Below are 19,453 nucleotides of genomic sequence, written 5' to 3'. Positions count from 1 at the left end.
GAGCTAAAGAGCCTGGCTCATGCATTCACCGGTACACATTGATGTGAGAGGACACAGTTAAATGATGAGGATGTCAAGAGCTGGGTGTTTCTATTCATCTATTCATAAAAGAAATTGAAATAATTGGAGTGCAGAAAGGATAATGATGTGAAACAGAGCTGACTTAAGTTACCCTGAATGTCTCTGCAGAGCTCTTTGTACTGGTTCTGTATAAATTAACAAAACTCCTGAAGTTAATTGGCTGGGTTTTAGAGGAGAACACAAAGGGAGTGTTTTCTGTTTTACTGTTAAATACTTATTAAAAGTGTAAATCCACCAATGGATTTTGTACTGTCAGAAGCTGCTATTGTATCTTCTTTTGCTGGTTTGCCTGACCTCCCAGGAGTCAGGGGCTCCTATTGTTTTGATAATACATAAAGCACATGCAGGGTTCAGCTATTGAAGACATGCTAATATATTGTGATGAGTGAGTGAGGACGGTGGTGGGGTCCTCAACTACAGTTGTGCTAGCCTTGAAGTAAGCATTTATATTATTTATTTAGTATTAGTATTTATATTATACACTGCAGGTCTTAATGCTCAATTCTGATTTTTTTTGATCAAATCTGATTTTTTTTGTCTGATTGTTCACACTACAAATAAAATGTGACAGCAAACGTGCTCTAGTGTGAACCCTCAAAGCGGCCCGCATGCGCAAAAGAAGACGTCACACACAACGCGCTCTGTTTAGACCCAGACCAGACAGTATTGTTTGACTGATGGCCGTTAATATAAAGACTTGTTTCGGACTTTACGTTTCCCAATTTTGCTTTAAGTTATAAAGTTATTTTGTTATTTAGATATGGCCTAATAATGATCCTTATTGCTGTTTTAGAGAGGAGCAGTGCTTCAAAGGATAGTTGCAGATTTCTGTCAGAATCTGCAGATTATACAGTACAAATAAAATGTTCACGTTTCTCCAACGCTGTCTTCCCAACAGTTTCACTAACATCTACACTGGAAGACCAGGAAGCATTCACAATGTCTTCTCCGGCGCTGATAATTGGCGTCTGTCTTGTGTCAGTGACGTAAAAGACGGATTTAATGCGACATGACCATTCAAACAGCAGTCGCTTTCTAAAACATCAGATATGTATCGGATTCAGGACCACATACTAGAGTGACCCAGGTCGGATTTGAAAATATCGGATTTGTGCCGTTCACACTGTCATACCATGATCGGATATGGGCCGCATAGGGTCAGAAAAGTCGGATTTGATACGCTTTCACCTGCAGTGTGAACGTAGCCTAAGAGTGGGCACAAAAAGATTTAGTGTTCTTAGCTGTAGGTCCAGTTACAACCACTATGTGTGAAATATCCTGCTAAAGTGCTAAACTTAGATGGTTAACATGGTAAGCCCCATACTGCTAAAGAGAATTTTTAGTAGCATTAGCCAAGTTTTTGAATTAAGCTAAAAGTACAGGGGTGTCTCACGTAGCCATTTATAATTATCTGATTTTATTTATTTATTTATTTGTTTTTTAATAATAACAAAATAAAATAAAACTTAGTTTGGGAACAAATTGAAAAATACGCTTTAAAGTTATTTGCCTATATCGCGGCTGTGCCTCAGGAGTTACTGGTTGTCCACCAGTTGGAAGGTTGGTAGTTTAAATCCAGGCTCCTCCAGTCTGCAAAGTGTCCACAGGGAAGATAATGAACCCCAAATTGTTTCTAGTCCATCTAAATTCAAATACCAGGTTTTTTTTTATTAAAGTCCAGGTACACACAAAGGCTTCAGTAGAAACTGCATAAGAGTCATGTGTTTAAACATGCTAAGATGTAAAGGTGATCTTAAGTACAGCAGTGGTTCAAAGGTTAAACTCAGCATCTGTACTGCTGTATGATTTGTTGCTATTATCCCTGTGTGCCACCAGTGCAAAGTTACTGAAGTACATAGTTTTTGTACTATGTAAGAAGTAAAGATTATTTTTGCTTAGTCTTATGCACATAGAGCTTACACTTCTCGTTTCTCGTGCCAGGCCACGCTATAATCCCCAAGTACTACTATGTACCGGCTGACTTTGTGGAGGCGGAGCAGAACAAGCATGGGAGCCAGAAGCGTTTCCCTAGCAACTCTGGCCGTGATGGGAAAGTCTTCCTGTGGGGTCAGGCCCTGTACAACATTGCCAAGCTACTGGGTATGTCTGTGCGTCTGTGTGCTTAGTATGTCGACTTGAATTGATGCATTCATTCACTGTACTCTGACATTAATCTGCAAGTTCACGATTAACTTAAAACTAATATGTTTTCAATAGTTTTTCATTATGAATTATTTTTTGTAACTGTAGCTTAATACGTGTCTCACAATAATCCAAGGACCAAGTGTTTATGTGGGGTTTGTTTTCATTAAGTCTTTATGCGTTTACACTTAGTTACTTGTCAATAGTCGTGCGTCAGTATCCCACAGTATTCCCTACATTTTAATGGTATTCATATCTACCTTTTGTGGTATGTTTGTGTACATTCACTTTTCAGTGGATGAGCTGATCAGTCCCAAAGATATTGATCCAATTCATCGCTATGTGCCACGACAGGACCAGCGCAATGTCAGTATGCGGTACTCCAACCAGGTAAGCTCTGATGTAACTCTATCTGACGATCATCTGTCATCTACAGGCGTTTATTATCAGTACAACATCGGATTCAAGTGCTGAAGTGTTGTAAACTTATACTACCCCCCTGTAAATATGGCTGAAATCAAAGCATTTAAGAGCTTTTAGCCTATGAAGTAATTGCATCTTACACATGATGACAATCCTAATTGTTAGTTTATTCTAGATGTCAAGTAGCTGTAAGTGGAATTTTGCTGTAGATGCAGAAAGTGGGCAGCAAGTGGATTGCTCACTCTGCATTAAAAAAAAGAAAGAAAGAAAAGGACTTCTATATTTGTAATTTCTATCAACTGGGAGGGGAGTAAAAGGAGTGGAAATGTTAGCAGTTGTAATGAAAAATCAAAAGCTGATTGCTGATTGGAATACACTATATATAATAATAAGAATGTCTCCAGTGGTGATGGTGTTCTCTGCTAGCAGCTTCTCCTCTTGTTTAAAAGTCTACATTTATTCAAATTTAAAACAGATATTTCGATTTTATGATTCTTATCAGGCTTATATCTGGATTCTTTATATAAGCTGCTCCAGGGTTATTCCTGGCATTTTAGATCAACAAACACCTGCATCAGAGGTACATAAACAAAAAGGTGGTAGGTGGGTGGAGGTGGTATTTAAAAAGGCGAGGTCCTCACTAAAGCCACTCTTGTTCCATGCCCACGTATTCACTTTTCAAATCTGGCTGGATTTATATATATTTTTTCCAAAACAATGACAATTGATGATACTGAACAAAACTATTGAGTGTAACTCAGACTAGCTAGAAACACAGTTCTTCACCGCACAGTGTTTAGAGTCTTTTTTTTTTGACATGGTTTCAAAATGCAGATATACTGTTCGTGCTCTGGAGTTTGCCTAGTCACATGTGTTACTGAAAACGAGATATCTAAACTGAGCCACACTGTTTCAGTATCAGCGATCTTAGAAATAACCAGGAAATTGTGGGAGAACCATAACTTATCAGAGTTCTACAGATCTTCACTTGCTGATGTTAAGTTTCATATTTCAGGAGGATTACATAAGCTATGACCTCACCTATTGTGCAGTTGCATGTGTCAGCCTCAAAGATGTACAGTAACCTCTCAATGCCAACTATACACCCACCCTTACTCCCGCAAGGCAATTCCCGCATCCTACCTTAAACCATTCACACTACTCAGTCCTGCTTACCACTGTTTGTTATTCATGTGTGGTAAGGTTTTAATTACTATTCATCCATCAACATCTAAACAAGCAGAAACTCTCATCTTATTTTACCTTGCCAAAGGCCAGGCTTGCAGACGAGGATTAAACCCAGTCAATTTTCTCCACAAACTACCTCCCTGAATAGCAATCATGTCTGAGGTTTAATTCTGTATCTGAGATGGCCGGCAGCTCTGTGGATCACACAGATGAAGGGTAGAGATACATACACACTGGAATGATTTTCATTTTCTTTGTTGTACAGCATCCTATTCTGTTGCTGTATGATGAATTGTGTTTTTGAAGCTAGGTCTATAAGACAGTACTAGAACAAGGCACACAAGAGAGGACATATCCTCAGAGGTATGATGAACACTAGACGGGATCAAATAGGTTGCCTGGAAAAAGATCAGCAGACAGAACAGACAGAGAGAAACAAACAGCGAGCCAGAAATGGAAAAGATCATGTCAGAAAAAATCAGCAGAAAATCATTTGTGAAGTGAGAAAATTTTAGAGAGAAATATTTGGTTCTGAGACGAACACGTATATTTTTAACTTTGTGAGGCTCACAAACATTCTTCAACTCAAGGAGGGCCACACTTACTGAAAGTTTTGGACATTTGCAAGCTCTGTGAAGACGTAACTCATCTCTCTTAATTCTGAATAATTGTTAAAGAAGGAAGCTCCCACGCCCATTACACTCCGTTACAGTTTTTGTTTACAACTTGTCTTGTCAGCTAGCAACTGAGTGCAGTTCAGAAGATAAGGGTTTGGTCTACATGTGTTCTTTTATTATGAAAACTGACCTGATGCTTTATGCTGTGTCGTTGTGTCGTTCTGTTGACTTCATCAGGTTAAAGAGGTGGGAAGTCTGGGCTTCTCAGCCCTGAACCCACAACCCAAACTCAGGTACTGCTTTTAGCAGGTATCCAAAAAATTAGGCAGTGGTATGATAGCAAGCATTGGCTTTAGCAATTAGGATCAAGTCGAATCAGTTTCACCAGCTATTATATCAGGAGCCCAAAAGGCGTTCTCCCAATGGAATTCAGGCATTAGTTCCAGCACAGGGCATTCAAGTACTGTGGGTGACAACACAGGTGTATAAAATGTATGTTATTTTCACTCTTTTCAAACACACCTTCAAGCAACAGCATAGCTACTCGGAGTCATTGATCTAAGTCTTGAGCGTTGCTGAACGACTGAAAGCAGATTACTTGCAAAGATCATAGAGAGCTTAGTATTTTGGAACAACCGTTGATTTTTAGCTGGGATCAAACAGAGGATTTTAAATATGTGTGTTTGTATTTGTTAATAGGATATCTACATATCAGCATCTTGGATGCAGAGGGATCGTTCTCAAAAGGAAATCAGTATGAGTATGTTTAGCTGGCAGCACTGCTTTTATGAATTCAGTGTTTAAAGAAGTGTGCCTTGTGTGCTAGACTCCTGTTAGGAGTAGGAGTAATGCTCAGAAATGTTCTAACAATAATACTCTTGAAAGTTGATTTGTAGGCAGTGTGAAAGCTTGCTGTGAACCTGACCTCTGATGGTAGCAGGCACGGCTCTGTGTGAAACCCATCAACAAAAGCCTATCGTATTGAGTTTGACGTTTTCAGTCTCACGCAGTCCAAATAAATGTGTGAATGGTCTTACTTCAACTTTAGTTCTGAGAAACCTGAAGGAAATTCTGGTGTTTTGTGACAATGATGACACACTCATTAAATCCTTTTATGGTTGAAAGAGAGGTTCGAGTTTTGCACAGTAAGGTCATTCAATAGTTGACAGCTTCCTACCTTAACGTAACCGTTTAATTCAATGTGCTAATTTTCATCATAGAACTGCTTCCATAGGTGAGAAATACATGACCTCACCTGTGAGTAGTCACATAGGAATTTATAAAAGGTAATATAATAATAGACAATATTGCAGTGTCATCATACAGCAATCGTCATAAAATGATGATTGCTGTCTGTACATCTGTATCTGAAGGTCAAATAGGAACTCTTTCTTTAGATCATGTAAATTTTCAAGAAGAATTAGCTTTTAAAAAGGCTATAGCATGGGTATAGTCTCCAAGTGTCATAGTTTCCATTTCCCTGTGTGTGCTCGCGTCGACCTGGATCCAACTGATGGAAGTGGTGGAATATGGACATTTCCGAAAGCTGTGAGTGCCTTTCTAACAGTAGCTATTTAACACACAACTAGTTACACAGAGTACTTCATCACTCCTTGGACATTAATGTTTTTCATCTGATATTTTTTATGGTTTTTCTGTCGTTATCATCAAAAATACCTCGTCTTATCTGGTCTAAAGTAGCCATAAGTTGTGATATATACATTTCAAAGACAGATATAATGGACTCTTGAAGGCTGGCTTGTGATGAATATTAAAACTAATTTTGCTTAAAACGTGAAATAATGATATTAATGTTTATACTTGGCCCATTGGGGGTTATGAAAGGAAGCATGACTGACATATAATCACTGTTACAGCCCAAGCAGGCTGTGTGGGTTATCCAGCACTCTCTCTAAGTCGTGTGCCAGCCCTTGTTTCCTGTGGAGCCAATTTCCACTTAGTAATCAGCACTGGCTTAAAACTGGTGTGAGAAGTTTGCCAGCTCAAAGTGTGGGCCAGTGTTGAGCTACCAGTGAGTGGCTTTGTCCTCTTGTAAGCAAGAAGCGTTTTTGTATTTTTCTTTTTAGAATTTTTCATTTCAAGATGTTTTTCCTTTTTGTGCTTTTGTTTTAGGCCTTTGATTGGCATAGCCTAGCTATTTCCCATTTATTAAAATTAGGGCTGCCACGATTTGTCGACTAGTCACGATTACGTCGACTATCAAAATCGTCGACGACTGATTTAATAGTCGACGCGTCGTTTGAAGCTTTGTAAGATCCCAAAAGACACAGGAATAAGTAGCAGGATTTAAGAGTGTAATAACGGACTGAAACAGAAGATGGCAGCACTGCATGTACAAGGATGTCAGCTGCCGTTAAACCCCGAAGAAGAAGAAGCAGCTCTGTCCCAGAATTCATAGCGCGGCCCAGCTTAGTTTCCAACAATGGCGGCAGCTAGTTAGTTTTAATATTACTCTTATTATTCTTTCTGGGTCACAAAATAAACGTTTAACATATTTTCAGGCGAGAATGTAGCTGTGTAAACCTCAAATATCGGCTCAGTTTATCAGGACACCACATATTTTCAAAAGCGCTCCGACGTTTTCGGAGACGTCTGTTACCCACTAGCTGGATAGCTAGCCGGGGGCTAGGTCACTAGCGCGGTGAGAACACCGGACTCCCGGCAAATTGTTTTCAAACCCACCGACGTCTTTCGCTACTCAGGTTAAATATATGAGTCACTTAGATAAATTAAAAATGTTGTTGTTTGGCTTTTTTTTTTTGTATTTTATTTGTTCCTGAGTAAATCGGTTTGTCTGAGATTAAAGTTATAGTTTTTACACAGCTGAATAAACGTCAAGCAGACAGCTGATTATCAGAAGTGTGAGATGCTGGAGAATATACTCCGTTGTCCTGTTATATTTTAGATAGCAAGGAGTTTATTAAACTTCACCGAAACAATCTGCAAATTTCATTAAAATTGAATAAACTATCATCTTGTCTTTATTTTTAGTTAGCACCTTAAAAGCTTAAAGCTGTAAGCTAATGATAGTTATATAAGAGCAGATGCTGCTGGTGCAATAAGCTGTAGTTTTACGTCCAGTGGATGATGATCTGATTAGTCGACTAATCGCATAAATAATCGGTGACTAGTCGACTATCAAAATAATCGTTTGTGGCAGCCCTAATTAAAATACTGTTTTATTTGTGAATCTGCTTTGTTTGACTTTTTCTTTAGTCAGATACTTTATGATAAGTATTCCTCCCTCCCTCCTCCCCACCCTTTTGTTGAGAACATAACATTTGGGCAAATGTTTTCAGACTTAGAAATTCGCAGAATTTTTAGATTAAAAAAAAAAGTCACAGATTTAAGCTAATGTGACAAGCCTGGTAGAAAATAGTTGGTTACTTTTGCAGCTACACACTGAACATTTTAGGTGTACTTGCACTGTGAATGCCATTTACAAAGCTGTGATAAAGATTTGAAAGGAGACAGCATTTCAAACAGGGGTGTTGCAGGTGAAGCAGGTGTTTTGCTCTTCTGTCTGCATATCAGTAAATATGAGAAATCTTTTCAAGCGGTACCACCTGAAAGCTTATGTGAAGAGGATTTTATTTTCCTGTAAGACAGGAATGCCAGGGTTGTTTATTCATGCAGCTGGTGCTAAGCTTAGCGTTTCTTGGGGTCAAATGGCCACAGAATTTGTAGACTTCATCCTCTATTACCATTCATCCTCCACTGCCTCTCACCTTTACTTTTTCTTTCTTATTGCTTTGTAATAAGTCTTGCTGGATCATAATCTTGTGTTCGTTTTGCCCCCCCCCCCTTTAAAAAATCTCTTTTTTCTTTTTTTCCGCCAACTTACCAGCTTTCTCTCACTCACACCTTTGTTTCCTCAGTATGAAGCTTAGGTATCATGTTGTGTCAGTAAAGAGGCCCAAGATGGGAAGAGGAAAAAAATATGAGTGAGGGGAGAGGAAAAGAAAGAATAAGAAATGTAGTGTATAGTGTGTGTGTGTGTGTGTGTGTGTGTGTGTGAGTGAGACAGAGAGTTGTGTGTGTGTATACAGTGGGGCAAAAAAGTATTTAGTCAGCCACCGATTGTGCAAGTTCCCCCACCTAAAATGATGACAGAGGTCAGTAATTTGCACCAGAGGTACACTTCAACTGTGAGAGACAGAATGTGAAAAAGAAAAATCCATGAATCCACATGGTAGGATTTGTAAAGAATTTATTCGTAAATCAGGGTGGAAAATAAGTATTTGGTCAATAACAAAAGTACAACTCAATACTTTGTAACATAACCTTTGTTGGCAATAACAGAGGTCAAACGTTTACTATAGGTCTTTACCAGGTTTGCACACACAGTAGCTGGTATTTTGGCCCATTCCTCCATGCAGATCTTCTCGAGAGCAGTGATGTTTTGGGGCTGTCGCCGAGCAACACGGACTTTCAACTCCCTCCACAGATTTTCTATGGGGTTGAGGTCTGGAGACTGGTTAGGCCACTCCAGGACTTTCAAATGCTTCTTACGGAGCCACTCCTTTGTTGCCCGGGTGGTGTGTTCTGGATCATTGTCATGTTGGAAGACCCAGCCTCGTTTCATCTTCAAAGTTCTCACTGATGGAAGGAGGTTTTGGCTCAAAATCTCACGATACATGGCCCCATTCATTCTGTCCTTAACACGGATCAGTCGTCCTGTCCCCTTGGCAGAAAAACAGCCCCATGATGTTTCCACCCCCATGCTTCACAGTAGGTATGGTGTTCTTGGGATGCAACTCTGTATTCTTCTTCCTCCAAACACAACGAGTTGGGTTTATACCAAAAAGTTCTACTTTGGTTTCATCTGACCACATGACATTCTCCCAATCCTCTGCTGTATCATCCATGTGCTCTCTGGCAAACTTCAGACGGGCCTGGACATGCACTGGCTTCAGCAGCGGAACACGTCTGGCACTGCGGGATTTGATTCCCTGCCGTTGTAGTGTGTTACTGATGGTGACCTTTGTTACTTTGGTCCCAGCTCTCTGCAGGTCATTCACCAGGTCCCCCCGTGTGGTTCTGGGATCTTTGCTCACCGTTCTCATGATCATTTTGACCCCACGGGATGAAATCTTGCGTGGAGCCCCAGATCGAGGGAGATTATCAGTGGTCTTGTATGTCTTCCATTTTCTGATGATTGCTCCCACAGTTGATTTTTTCACACCAAGCTGCTTGCCTATTGTAGATTCACTCTTCCCAGTCTGGTGCAGGTCTACAATACTTTTCCTGGTGTCCTTCGAAAGCTCTTTGGTCTTGGCCATGGCGGAGTTTGGAGTCTGACTGTTTGAGGCTGTGGACAGGTGTCTTTTATACAGATGATGAGTTCAAACAGGTGCCATTCATACAGGTAACGAGTGGGGGACAGAAAAGCTTCTTACAGAAGACGTTACAGGTCTGTGAGAGCCAGAGATTTTCCTTGTTTGAGGTGACCAAATACTTATTTTCCACCCTGATTTACGAATAAATTCTTTACAAATCCTACCATGTGAATTCATGGATTTTTTTTTTCACATTCTGTCTCTCACAGTTGAAGTGTACCTCTGGTGCAAATTACTGACCTCTGTCATCATTTTAAGTGGGGGAACTTGCACAATCGGTGGCTGACTAAATACTTTTTTGCCCCACTGTACATGTATCAGCTGTCCAGTTGCTTCTGCATCACCAGCGTCTTGTGTTTGGTCTGCAGGCAGAAAAGACACATGGGCATGCTGAGCTTTCACATGCAGTTAAGGCCTGATTTGTGCACTCCTATTTTCTCTTCTGTGTGTATATAATTCGGTTCTCATAATGTGTCCAAAAACAGAATACCTGTTCTATGCATACATACATACACATATACATACATACAGCCTCTACATATGTCTTTGCATGACATCTCAGTCTCTATATGAAATGTGTGTGTTTTTCTGTGGGTGCAGTTATTTACAGGATTGCGTGTTGGCGTACGTGTGTATTATTCATCGTGCCTTTCCTGCAAATGTTACGCTAACACTTAAAGTCCCTGCATCAATTCATTTCACTGGGGAGAATGAGATGCTGCACCCATGAATAGCCTGCAATGTTGTGCTGTTGGTTCCACATATAAGCTTATGATTTGAGTTACCGCAGGGCTTTTTGACATCAGCTCTGACATTCAGTAAAGGTTTAGAAAAGAAAATTATTTGCAAAAGAACTGGGTTGCACTCCCTCGTACAAAATCATATAAAAATACCTGCATGAGGAATTAATGCATCTTTTGAGTCATTTCCACCAAAATATCAGGAATAGTCAATTTTGAGAGACTCAATTTAGAAGCTATTCTAAACAGCAGGATGTTAGAAGCTACATTTAGCTCCTTTGAATTAAGTGCAGAGGGAGATATAGTTGTAATGTAATTTTAACAGTTTCCCCTGAATACAAATGAACATACTTATTTTCTTTATGAGGTTTATTGTCACAGCTTTTTAATCCAGTTCCTACAGAAACCCTGGCTTGAATCCACTACCCTGGAGGAACTTGGATGTGTTGGCGCTTACATGCCACTTGCACTTATATTCATGCATCTTGCTTCAATAGTGGGCACTACAAAGCATCTGTTTTTTTTTTATCATCAACCTGAATCTAAGAAATATTATATCATAGATTCCTGTATTATGCATAGGTAAAGAATGATGCATTAAATCTGCATTATGTGTGCACCTGAGCAGGAAGTGGAACGTGGATTTCACTCCAAACAATAAGCTTTTGGATGGTGGAGCTTTGATTTTAGTTGGTGATCGGGATATTCCTATATGCAGCTTTAATGCATTGTTGATGTGCAGGAACCTTTTACTATTGTAATAAACTAGAAGCCTGTTAAATAGCGTATGAAGCTGTAAAATAAAACTACACAGCTTAAATATGTATGTAAGCCATGTGGCAAGAGGAGAGAAATCAGCAAAAGCGCATTATTACAGTGCTGCTGGCCTCTTGGTGCGCTAATAATAGTTGCAAATAAATTACCAAGATTATTTTCTTAGCTGGAGTCAGTGGATAAGCACAGCTTCCCTTGATATGTAGCAGCTTACAAAAGTTCATCGGTCGACTGTGTGCTGATTTTTTGCATGAGAGAAAAGGCGCTCCCAGGGCTGTGGGGGTGAGTCAGATCAAGCACACCCTGGGGAGCGTGGGGTGACATCCCTCTGACAAACGTGCAATAATACACAGCAGGCATAGCAATTTGGGGATCCAAGAAGTCATGAATGGCTGTGAAAGTGAATTAGCTGCTTATGTTGCTTGTGTCACACACTTGCTATTAATGTTGTGTCCCTAATGTGCTCAGCTACTCAGGCATCCTTACCACTGTGGCATTCTCTTAGTCTTTTTTATTCTTACTCTGTCTGTATCACTTGTTTCATCTGTCGCTTTGAATTTTGTTCAATTTGCAGTGTGTTCAACTAAACACGCAAATTACATACATTTCTTAAGCACATGCAAAAAGAGCATGTAGCCATCAAAAATAGCAGCTCTGTTATAAAACTCAGGGATCCTTTAGCTTTTGTTAGGCTTCTCTTTTGCATATAGATCCATTCACTTTTTGACACACACACACAAACACACACACACAAACAAACTAACACACACACGCTTGGCCCTATGTGAGAATGAGGTTAATGGAAAAATTGCATTTGTGGTCCACACTGTGGAGGCTGTCAGTCATCAATCAGATAAGGCGTGGGTCAAGAGGGGCCCCCAATTGGATACTACAGCAACAAACATGCCTCCTTAGAGGCAGAACGAAAGGAGGTAGAAAAGTAGAGAATGGGTAAGGTTAGAGGGGTCAGAGAGAGGCGAGGGAGTGAGTCTGAAAGAGGTATGGAGGTAAAAAGCAACAGAAAGATTACCTTATTTCATTCTATATATTAAGCATGAAGTTGGCTGAAAACCAACTTGTTAAATCTAATTGGAAAATCTGGGAAATGTAAATCAATAACTTCCAGGGTCCAAACATAAAGCTTCATTAACACAACACCAAGACAGACTTAAGTTGCTCTCTCTGTAGCGTAAGTCCCGCTGAGAATTAACAACCACAGTGTAGCTTGATGCAATGTGTAGCAGCTTTCAGCTCAATATATGCTGCATCTGGTGGAGGCCCAAAATTCAAGCTAACCTCTGTGATATAAAACTTTAGGCAGGTTTGTTTATAATACCAGCTGACTGAAATCTTTCCAAGGTTGCAAAAAATGATTTATATCAAAATGAAAACCTTTGGAAATGTGTCGTTTCTGGAGTTTTTTGGTAATAATTTTATAAAGCTAATAAGAATTTGCCCTCCTTTACAAAGCTGTTGGAACATAAAATATAGGGCATTAATGCACGCATTAACGATGGGATCCAAAAGTGAGATGGAGTTGGGTAATCAACTCTTAGATGAATAAGAAATACACAAGCAACCACATTTGTTTTTTGTTTTTTTTAGCATCACTTTGGTCAGATATTGTTTCCATTGATGATGTTTAGATGTTATATACACACTATTTACATGCCTGCTCTTAGATCTTACATTAAATGTATACGCATGATAGATAGGGCTATATCTATCACATAATCTGTAAACGTGACCGAATATAGTGAACGAGTCCATACTGGAATCTGAATCTATACCCATCTTAAATACAAAAGAAATAAATGAGTGCCATTTAAATATTAAGACAATATATTTAATACAGCTCTGTTTAAATTCATTTTTCTTTCTACACTGTGTGCATGTAGCATTTCTATGAATAGATTTTGTGCAGATAATGAAAAATAAAAGTAGTGGAATAATAGATGAACCCCCCCACCTCCCCCCACTTTGGTATATGGTTTGTGGGACATTATAAAGTCATTCTGGTATCACAACATGATAGCCAAGAAGAACACGTAGTAAAAAAGAAAAAGAAAAATCATACTAACACAACAGGAGCGCCATATGGAGTAGATGATTTCATTAAATTTTGTAATGCCAGTCTGCATAGATTTGCATAGTAATAAGAAAACCCATATTTTCAAGAAATTGCTAACTCCTTAATACTTCAAGGCTAACAAGTTCAAAGCACCTCCAGATATGTTGAATCCAAAAGAAAAATATTGTTATGGAAAATCCAACTGGATAATGAAGTTATAGGGTAATGTAATTCTTTATAATGACTCAAGAACAATATATAGTTGAGGCATAAATAACCAATATACCATATGGAGTTGATGATTAAATACTGATTATTTTTGCATGCCTTGTTGCATACATTTGCATGCTAATGAGGTAAAACGGAATTCCTTCCATTTACTTTTTTATTTGCACTTTGGATGAGAAGATACCAGAGCAAACATTCTCTTTTGTAGTGATCATGTCAATCCAAGAGCCTCTAGTTTACAAAATAACTGGCTCTATTTGTCATTGCATAGTCACTATGCAGTTCTTTTTATTCCAGATGAAGCACACAATTTTCTTTTGAGCAAGAAATTGGCTACAGGCTGAATTATTTCAGAACAGCTGTTTTTAGTATAACAGATTTAATACAAAAAGAATAACTGAAGTATCATTCTCATTACTTCTTCATGAATCTGTGTATTTTCCATTGGAGCACAGCACAGGGTGGAGAGGAGAAAATGGCCTTATTTGTATCAGTCAGTTTGCATCAGGTGGCTGTTTTGTGTTTAAATGCATGCCTGCCTTCAAGCACACATTTTATTGAAAGCATGATGTGTATTAGTCCCTTTGCTGAGACAGAAAGGCTACAATATGTGGCAGTGGCATCAACTCGTGGAGCTGTAATACTCATTTCAATAGCTGTGCTGCAAGATTATAACACAGACGCCTGATGAGATCATTGAAATAGGTATGTGCCTCTAGATTCAGTGGATTCAGAGGTCAGTAGTAGGACACTGTTCAATAATCTACAGATTGGCTCTTTCAGAGGAGCAAAATGACACCTTAAGCAGCATGAAACAGATGGGTGTTAGAATCCTTCTGACCCAAGAGTGTACACACATCCACACACACCCAGTCACAATATTTTCCAACATGTGCATCCTTCACTTCATACTATTACACACAAACAGAATCACACATTTTTCACGCCAACATGCAAACACTTCCTTCTGTATCTTTTGCCTCACTCGCACCCTGAAACATTCACACACACAAAGACACAGATTGAAAGTGTGCTAAACCCTGCTGTTTGCCAAATGGCCTGGTAGTGGGCAGGAAATGTCGAGCTCAGTGGTCTGTGACAGTAAAAGCCCTGGAGGGATAGCTACTGACCTTAACCTGCAGGGAAATGGACATCACTCACACACACTCATGCACTTTGCATGCATTAACACTTGACACATCACCCGTACTCGGATGCGTCCTCATGCTCATGCCAATATGTGCGCTGCTTTTATGTATTCTCACAATGTGGGTGTCTCTGTGTATCTGTCTTCCTTTGACACACCTCTACTTCTTCTTCTGGGTTACAAGCCGTTCTCTGTGCCAGGGGCCCCATTAGCAATGTCTGATTGGTTTGGCCTGTCGTTTCTTTGTCTAACTGTCAGTGTTGTTGGCCAACTCTGTTGTACAGTGTCTTCGTGTTACAGGTTGCTAATAACACCAAAGAAAAAGCAGACTGGGAGGCTAAACAACCTTGGGTGGAGTAGAAGAAAAAAATCCAACTAGAGATCAAATATTTGAACCTGTGGTGCTCAGTTCATCCAAGCCCTCAATTTAACAAAAGACTGTCTCATCCCTTGTATATCAAGGTATATCAACACTTCCTGCTGCTGCTGCATTCAGAGTGTTAGGTGAGTGTGGGATTTGTGTTTGCAGCAACATGTACTCAGAAGAGGCATCTTGGCATCTATTCTCTGTTTGTTCATAGTTATTCTTGACAGTGTACAAGCCCAGGCTTTACAATAGACGCACTTTTCCCAGTACTCAAATTCTGCTTTAAACCCAAAGAATTCTGACAGCAAACAAAAGATGCCCATTTTTTTAGATTAAACAATTTGCACAACTTTTCTCATTTAAAATAAGTCTTTTGGCATTTTTTTTCTTTAAATGTCATATGCTTTGTGCACTAAAAAAATACTAATTTTTTTAGTATTTTTTTTATTACTAAAAAAAAAATACTAATTGTTAATATGTGTATGGAAACATTCTTACCCTGCATAAATTATATTAATTTACCATCAGATTTATGAAACATGCCCACTGGCCCATTTGGTTCTTACCACTGTGCATATGTCAGAATCATTCTGACTCAATAGACTAGCACAAAATGTATAGCTTCTACACTATTTGCATGCTATCTAAATATAAAGAAGCATGTTAACAATCAGGTGAGAAACCAGGACAAAATCCAAGTCTGAAGAAACTGAAACAATTGTCTCCAAAGAGAAAGCCAGGAAAGGTAAATGTTTCCACCAGAGAGACTATAAGAAAAACAAGAGAACAGCACAGTGACCTGGTGCAGCTAGTCTGTCATTCCAAGATAAGAAACTAAATACAAGTGAAAAAACAAATCCAGATTTTCCAGCATCTGTAGACTAGTGCCATGAAATTTGTAGTACTAGTAGTGAAATGCTTTAGTACAAAGTATGAGCAAATTCAGGCACTGATTTGTGCATGAAACATTTGAATGCACCAGCCACTCACCGTCTGGTGAGAATGTGTTTTGTTGGTTGCTGATGCAATCCACTCATCTATGACTTCAAGAAAACTTAAGGTCACTCATAGTTTTCTTCTGGAAAACTTTACACCTGAAGAAAACTATGTCTATCAGATAGTATAGGAACTGGTCCCTGGCACTTACTTTCCAATCATGCAGTTTATGAAAGACTGCCCACCTGCAGTGGACTGATGCCCCACAGTTTGAGAACCAATGACCTAATTTGGCACATCTGATCCGCTGCCTTTTGTAAACAGAAGGGTTGAACAGCAGGTGGGTGGTACTTCTGTGCTTATAGTCAGAGCTGTGATCCGGGTAGAAAAAGGAGTAATCTGAAGCCTGAACGTCTGGCTCATAGGAATCACTTACATATACGTTTACCTTATTTTACCTTATAAAATACTCTTTTGCCATCTTTAATATGAACATCCACCATTGTAAGAATATTTATAAGAAAAAGAACATTCAAAAGGTTCCTGCTGAGTTATTCATAGACCATGTTTTGTTATTTTTCCAATGTGGCTGTTGACTACAACATTCATTTTATGTATAGTATCAGTGTGCTAAAATGCAAGGTGTGAGTGAGAAAAGTGGCTCAGTAGTAGCTTTTTTCCCCCTAAAGTTTGCTATCTCGGCTTGGCAAGTGTATTTTGGCTAACACGCGTACGTCTGGAGAGAGGAACAAAAGTACAGGCAGGAGACAGAAAACGTGCTTAGGAAGTTATCTGAGCGAACAAAAATACTACCGCCAAGTCTTCCCTATCTTTTGGCTTGTCTGTCAGTCTGAAACGACCAAACAGAACTAACATAACTGATACATGCAAGACTCAGCCACCAGAGAACAGCACGAGGTCTGTAATTATATGTTGGGAAAGAAGACAAATTACTGATTAAACATAGTAATCTTTTGGACGGAAATTCCCACTGATGAAAGCCTTCCCTCTCATGTGGGCGGAGGAGAGACAGATCACCCAGGGAGCTCCCTATTTGCTCCCCAGCAATAGAAACTAGAAGTTAGAGACCGCTGTGGTCCTGGCAGTAGCATTTTCCCAGGAAGTGTAGAGAGAAAATGAAAGGGAAACAAGATTATAGTAGGAGAACAGGTACACTGTTTAATAAATACAGATAAAGAGATGCAAGCAATTAAAACACAGCCACATTGCATCTGTTGCCACTACCAGATAAACTCCTAAAAGTGTATTGAATATCCTTTGAGACCAAGAAATGTCACCTAAACAGTTCATTAGTAACACGCCTGCTGAAGAAGTTTAAACTTTAGAAGCTCAGTTTTACTTAAAATCACTGTCACATTTTTCTTTTATAATGTAGAAATATATTCAGTAAATCATCAGACTGTCTTTTATCCTAACCTGTGGGTTTCCTTTAAAAGCAATTCCCTAGAGGACACTGGTATCATAATTTTTGAAAAGCAGCATTAATTCTTTATGAATGCCTACAGACGTTGTACCAGTATAACATGATATTAGGAATGTGACTGGATGTTTACAGTTTGTCATCTGTGACAGCGGCATCCTGTGTACGCATTTGAAGGTACACAGAACACAGACTGCAGCTCCCGTAGTGACCTTGGCACTTTACCTTTGCTGGCATGCATAAGAACAGCTGTGCATGCTTTAAGATTTTTAATGATTGCAGATTCCTCTGACTTCACCTTGGCTCTCGCATATGTCTAAATGATTGGATCTAGTTTATATTTATCTTGTTTGCATTTATGCTCTGCTCATCTGGTGACAGGCACAGCAGTGTATTCTGTTTGTCAAGCATTTTAGAGCTTGTGTGTGTGTGTGTGTGTGTGTGTGTGGAAGCGATTAAAAACAGCACACATTAGAAACCAAAATGCCCATCTGTTCCCAAAGTTTGTAATTATGCGTGTACGCTGTTGTCTGTCTTTTGTGTGGACATCTGAGTGGAGCCTGGCACAGCGACTGGGAACATATTTGTGTTTCCAGGGTCATTGTCGGCCTGCGTGTGTGCATTAGAACTCATTTAGAATAACGCATGCTGGCAGGATTTGCTAGTTTGTGTTCACGTTTTGTTTTTTGCTTTCTTTTAATGACTTGCAAAGGGGATGGAAGGTTAAGGCATTATCTAGAATTGCATTCACACGAAACGGAGAAAGACAAACATTACGCGCTTAACTCTGAGACAACGTGTCACCGACAGGAGTTTGATCTTCATATGTGGCTGCATGTATATTTCTTTATTCAATGCGGCACTCATTTCATTATGCTCCTCTGCACACGTACAGGCAGTGGTAATCAGGCCACTTATCTTCCCCAGCCTCCCTGGCTCTTCAGGCATGATATCAAACGGGGCTGCTATGACAAGCAGAGGCTCCTGTAGCTCACACCACGGCTCACCTTTAATATCAATTGATTTTTTTTCCTTCACTCATAAGGATTCCTCCGGCGGAGGATAATATTTCTGAGCTGAGGAACAATGTATCGCTTTCTCAGTCAGTGCGCCTTTGCAATTATAGTGGCCAGCAGCATGCAATTGAATTCTTCACTTGGTTCTCCTCTGTGGAGGTGACTCCACCCTCCTTCACTCCATCTGTTTTCCTCCCTCTCTCTTTTTGTCAGTCTTTCTCTCTACAGGCCTGCTGGTTTCTTTTTCCGCCACATTGTCAGACTAAAAAACATTTCCCTAAATCAAACTCTCGCCTCATCAACTCCTCTTCCTTCTCTTGTGTTCACCTCACATTCTTGTCATGGTCTCATCGTTATTACCACTAGATGACCTTTTGAAATGATCCAACTTTAAAAATGTACACAGGAGACATTTCTCTTTCCCAGACGCTGGATTGAAAATGACTTAGCATTACTTTTATGCCCCCACCCCGCCCCACATATTTCTGCTAAAACCCCTGACACTTTGAAATTCTCTCATCAAAATATGAATCTCAGAGCTGCACAGAGACCAACTTCCCGAGGACGATACAGAGCCTGGAGTCATTCGTCTGTGTAGGGGCATGAAAAGAAGGGATTATATTCCATTCAGATAGTTTTTCTTTCTTTTTTTTGGGGTGGTGGATAAATTCCATTGCTTGCTTTTTAACTTTATGGAAGCCTTTGAATGTTTTGTTCCTTTGTGATGTGATGCTCGCTTGAGGCTGCCTCCCTCGTGCTGCGCTTTGCCAGCCGACACACTGGGAGGGATCTGACCTTGAAATAGCGTCACATCATTTGGTTCAGCAGAGGTGTTTTTTTTTTTTACTCTTAAAGTTTTATATAAATTTTATATAGACTGAGGCTCGAGGAAAACATCGTGTCAATCAATAAATATCCTCAT

At 39.6% G+C, this 19,453-nt stretch overlaps 1 protein-coding gene across 3 annotated transcripts in view; it reads left to right on the top strand.

The window, feature by feature from the left end:
* phkb (phosphorylase kinase, beta) overlaps positions 1 to 19,453 on the top strand; it is a 104,569-nt gene that overhangs the window by 50,824 nt on the left and 34,292 nt on the right. For all 3 annotated transcript variants that reach the window (XM_086305483.1, XM_086305343.1, XM_086305406.1), the window contains 2 exons: positions 2,023 to 2,181; positions 2,519 to 2,613. In XM_086305483.1, coding sequence (XP_086161609.1) covers positions 2,023 to 2,181; positions 2,519 to 2,613 — 254 coding nt within the window. The remainder of the gene's footprint in view (positions 1 to 2,022; positions 2,182 to 2,518; positions 2,614 to 19,453) is intronic.

The sequence above is a fragment of the Aulonocara sp. 'chitande type north' Nkhata Bay genome, linkage group LG1 (assembly GCF_057382095.1).
Source record: "Aulonocara sp. 'chitande type north' Nkhata Bay isolate Kocher_YH1m ecotype deep benthic linkage group LG1, A_spYH_male_GT1.1, whole genome shotgun sequence".
Taxonomy (NCBI): domain Eukaryota; kingdom Metazoa; phylum Chordata; class Actinopteri; order Cichliformes; family Cichlidae; genus Aulonocara; species Aulonocara sp. 'chitande type north' Nkhata Bay.
The sequence above is the reverse complement of the archived record's forward strand: the minus strand, read 5'-3'. Positions and strand labels throughout refer to the sequence as shown.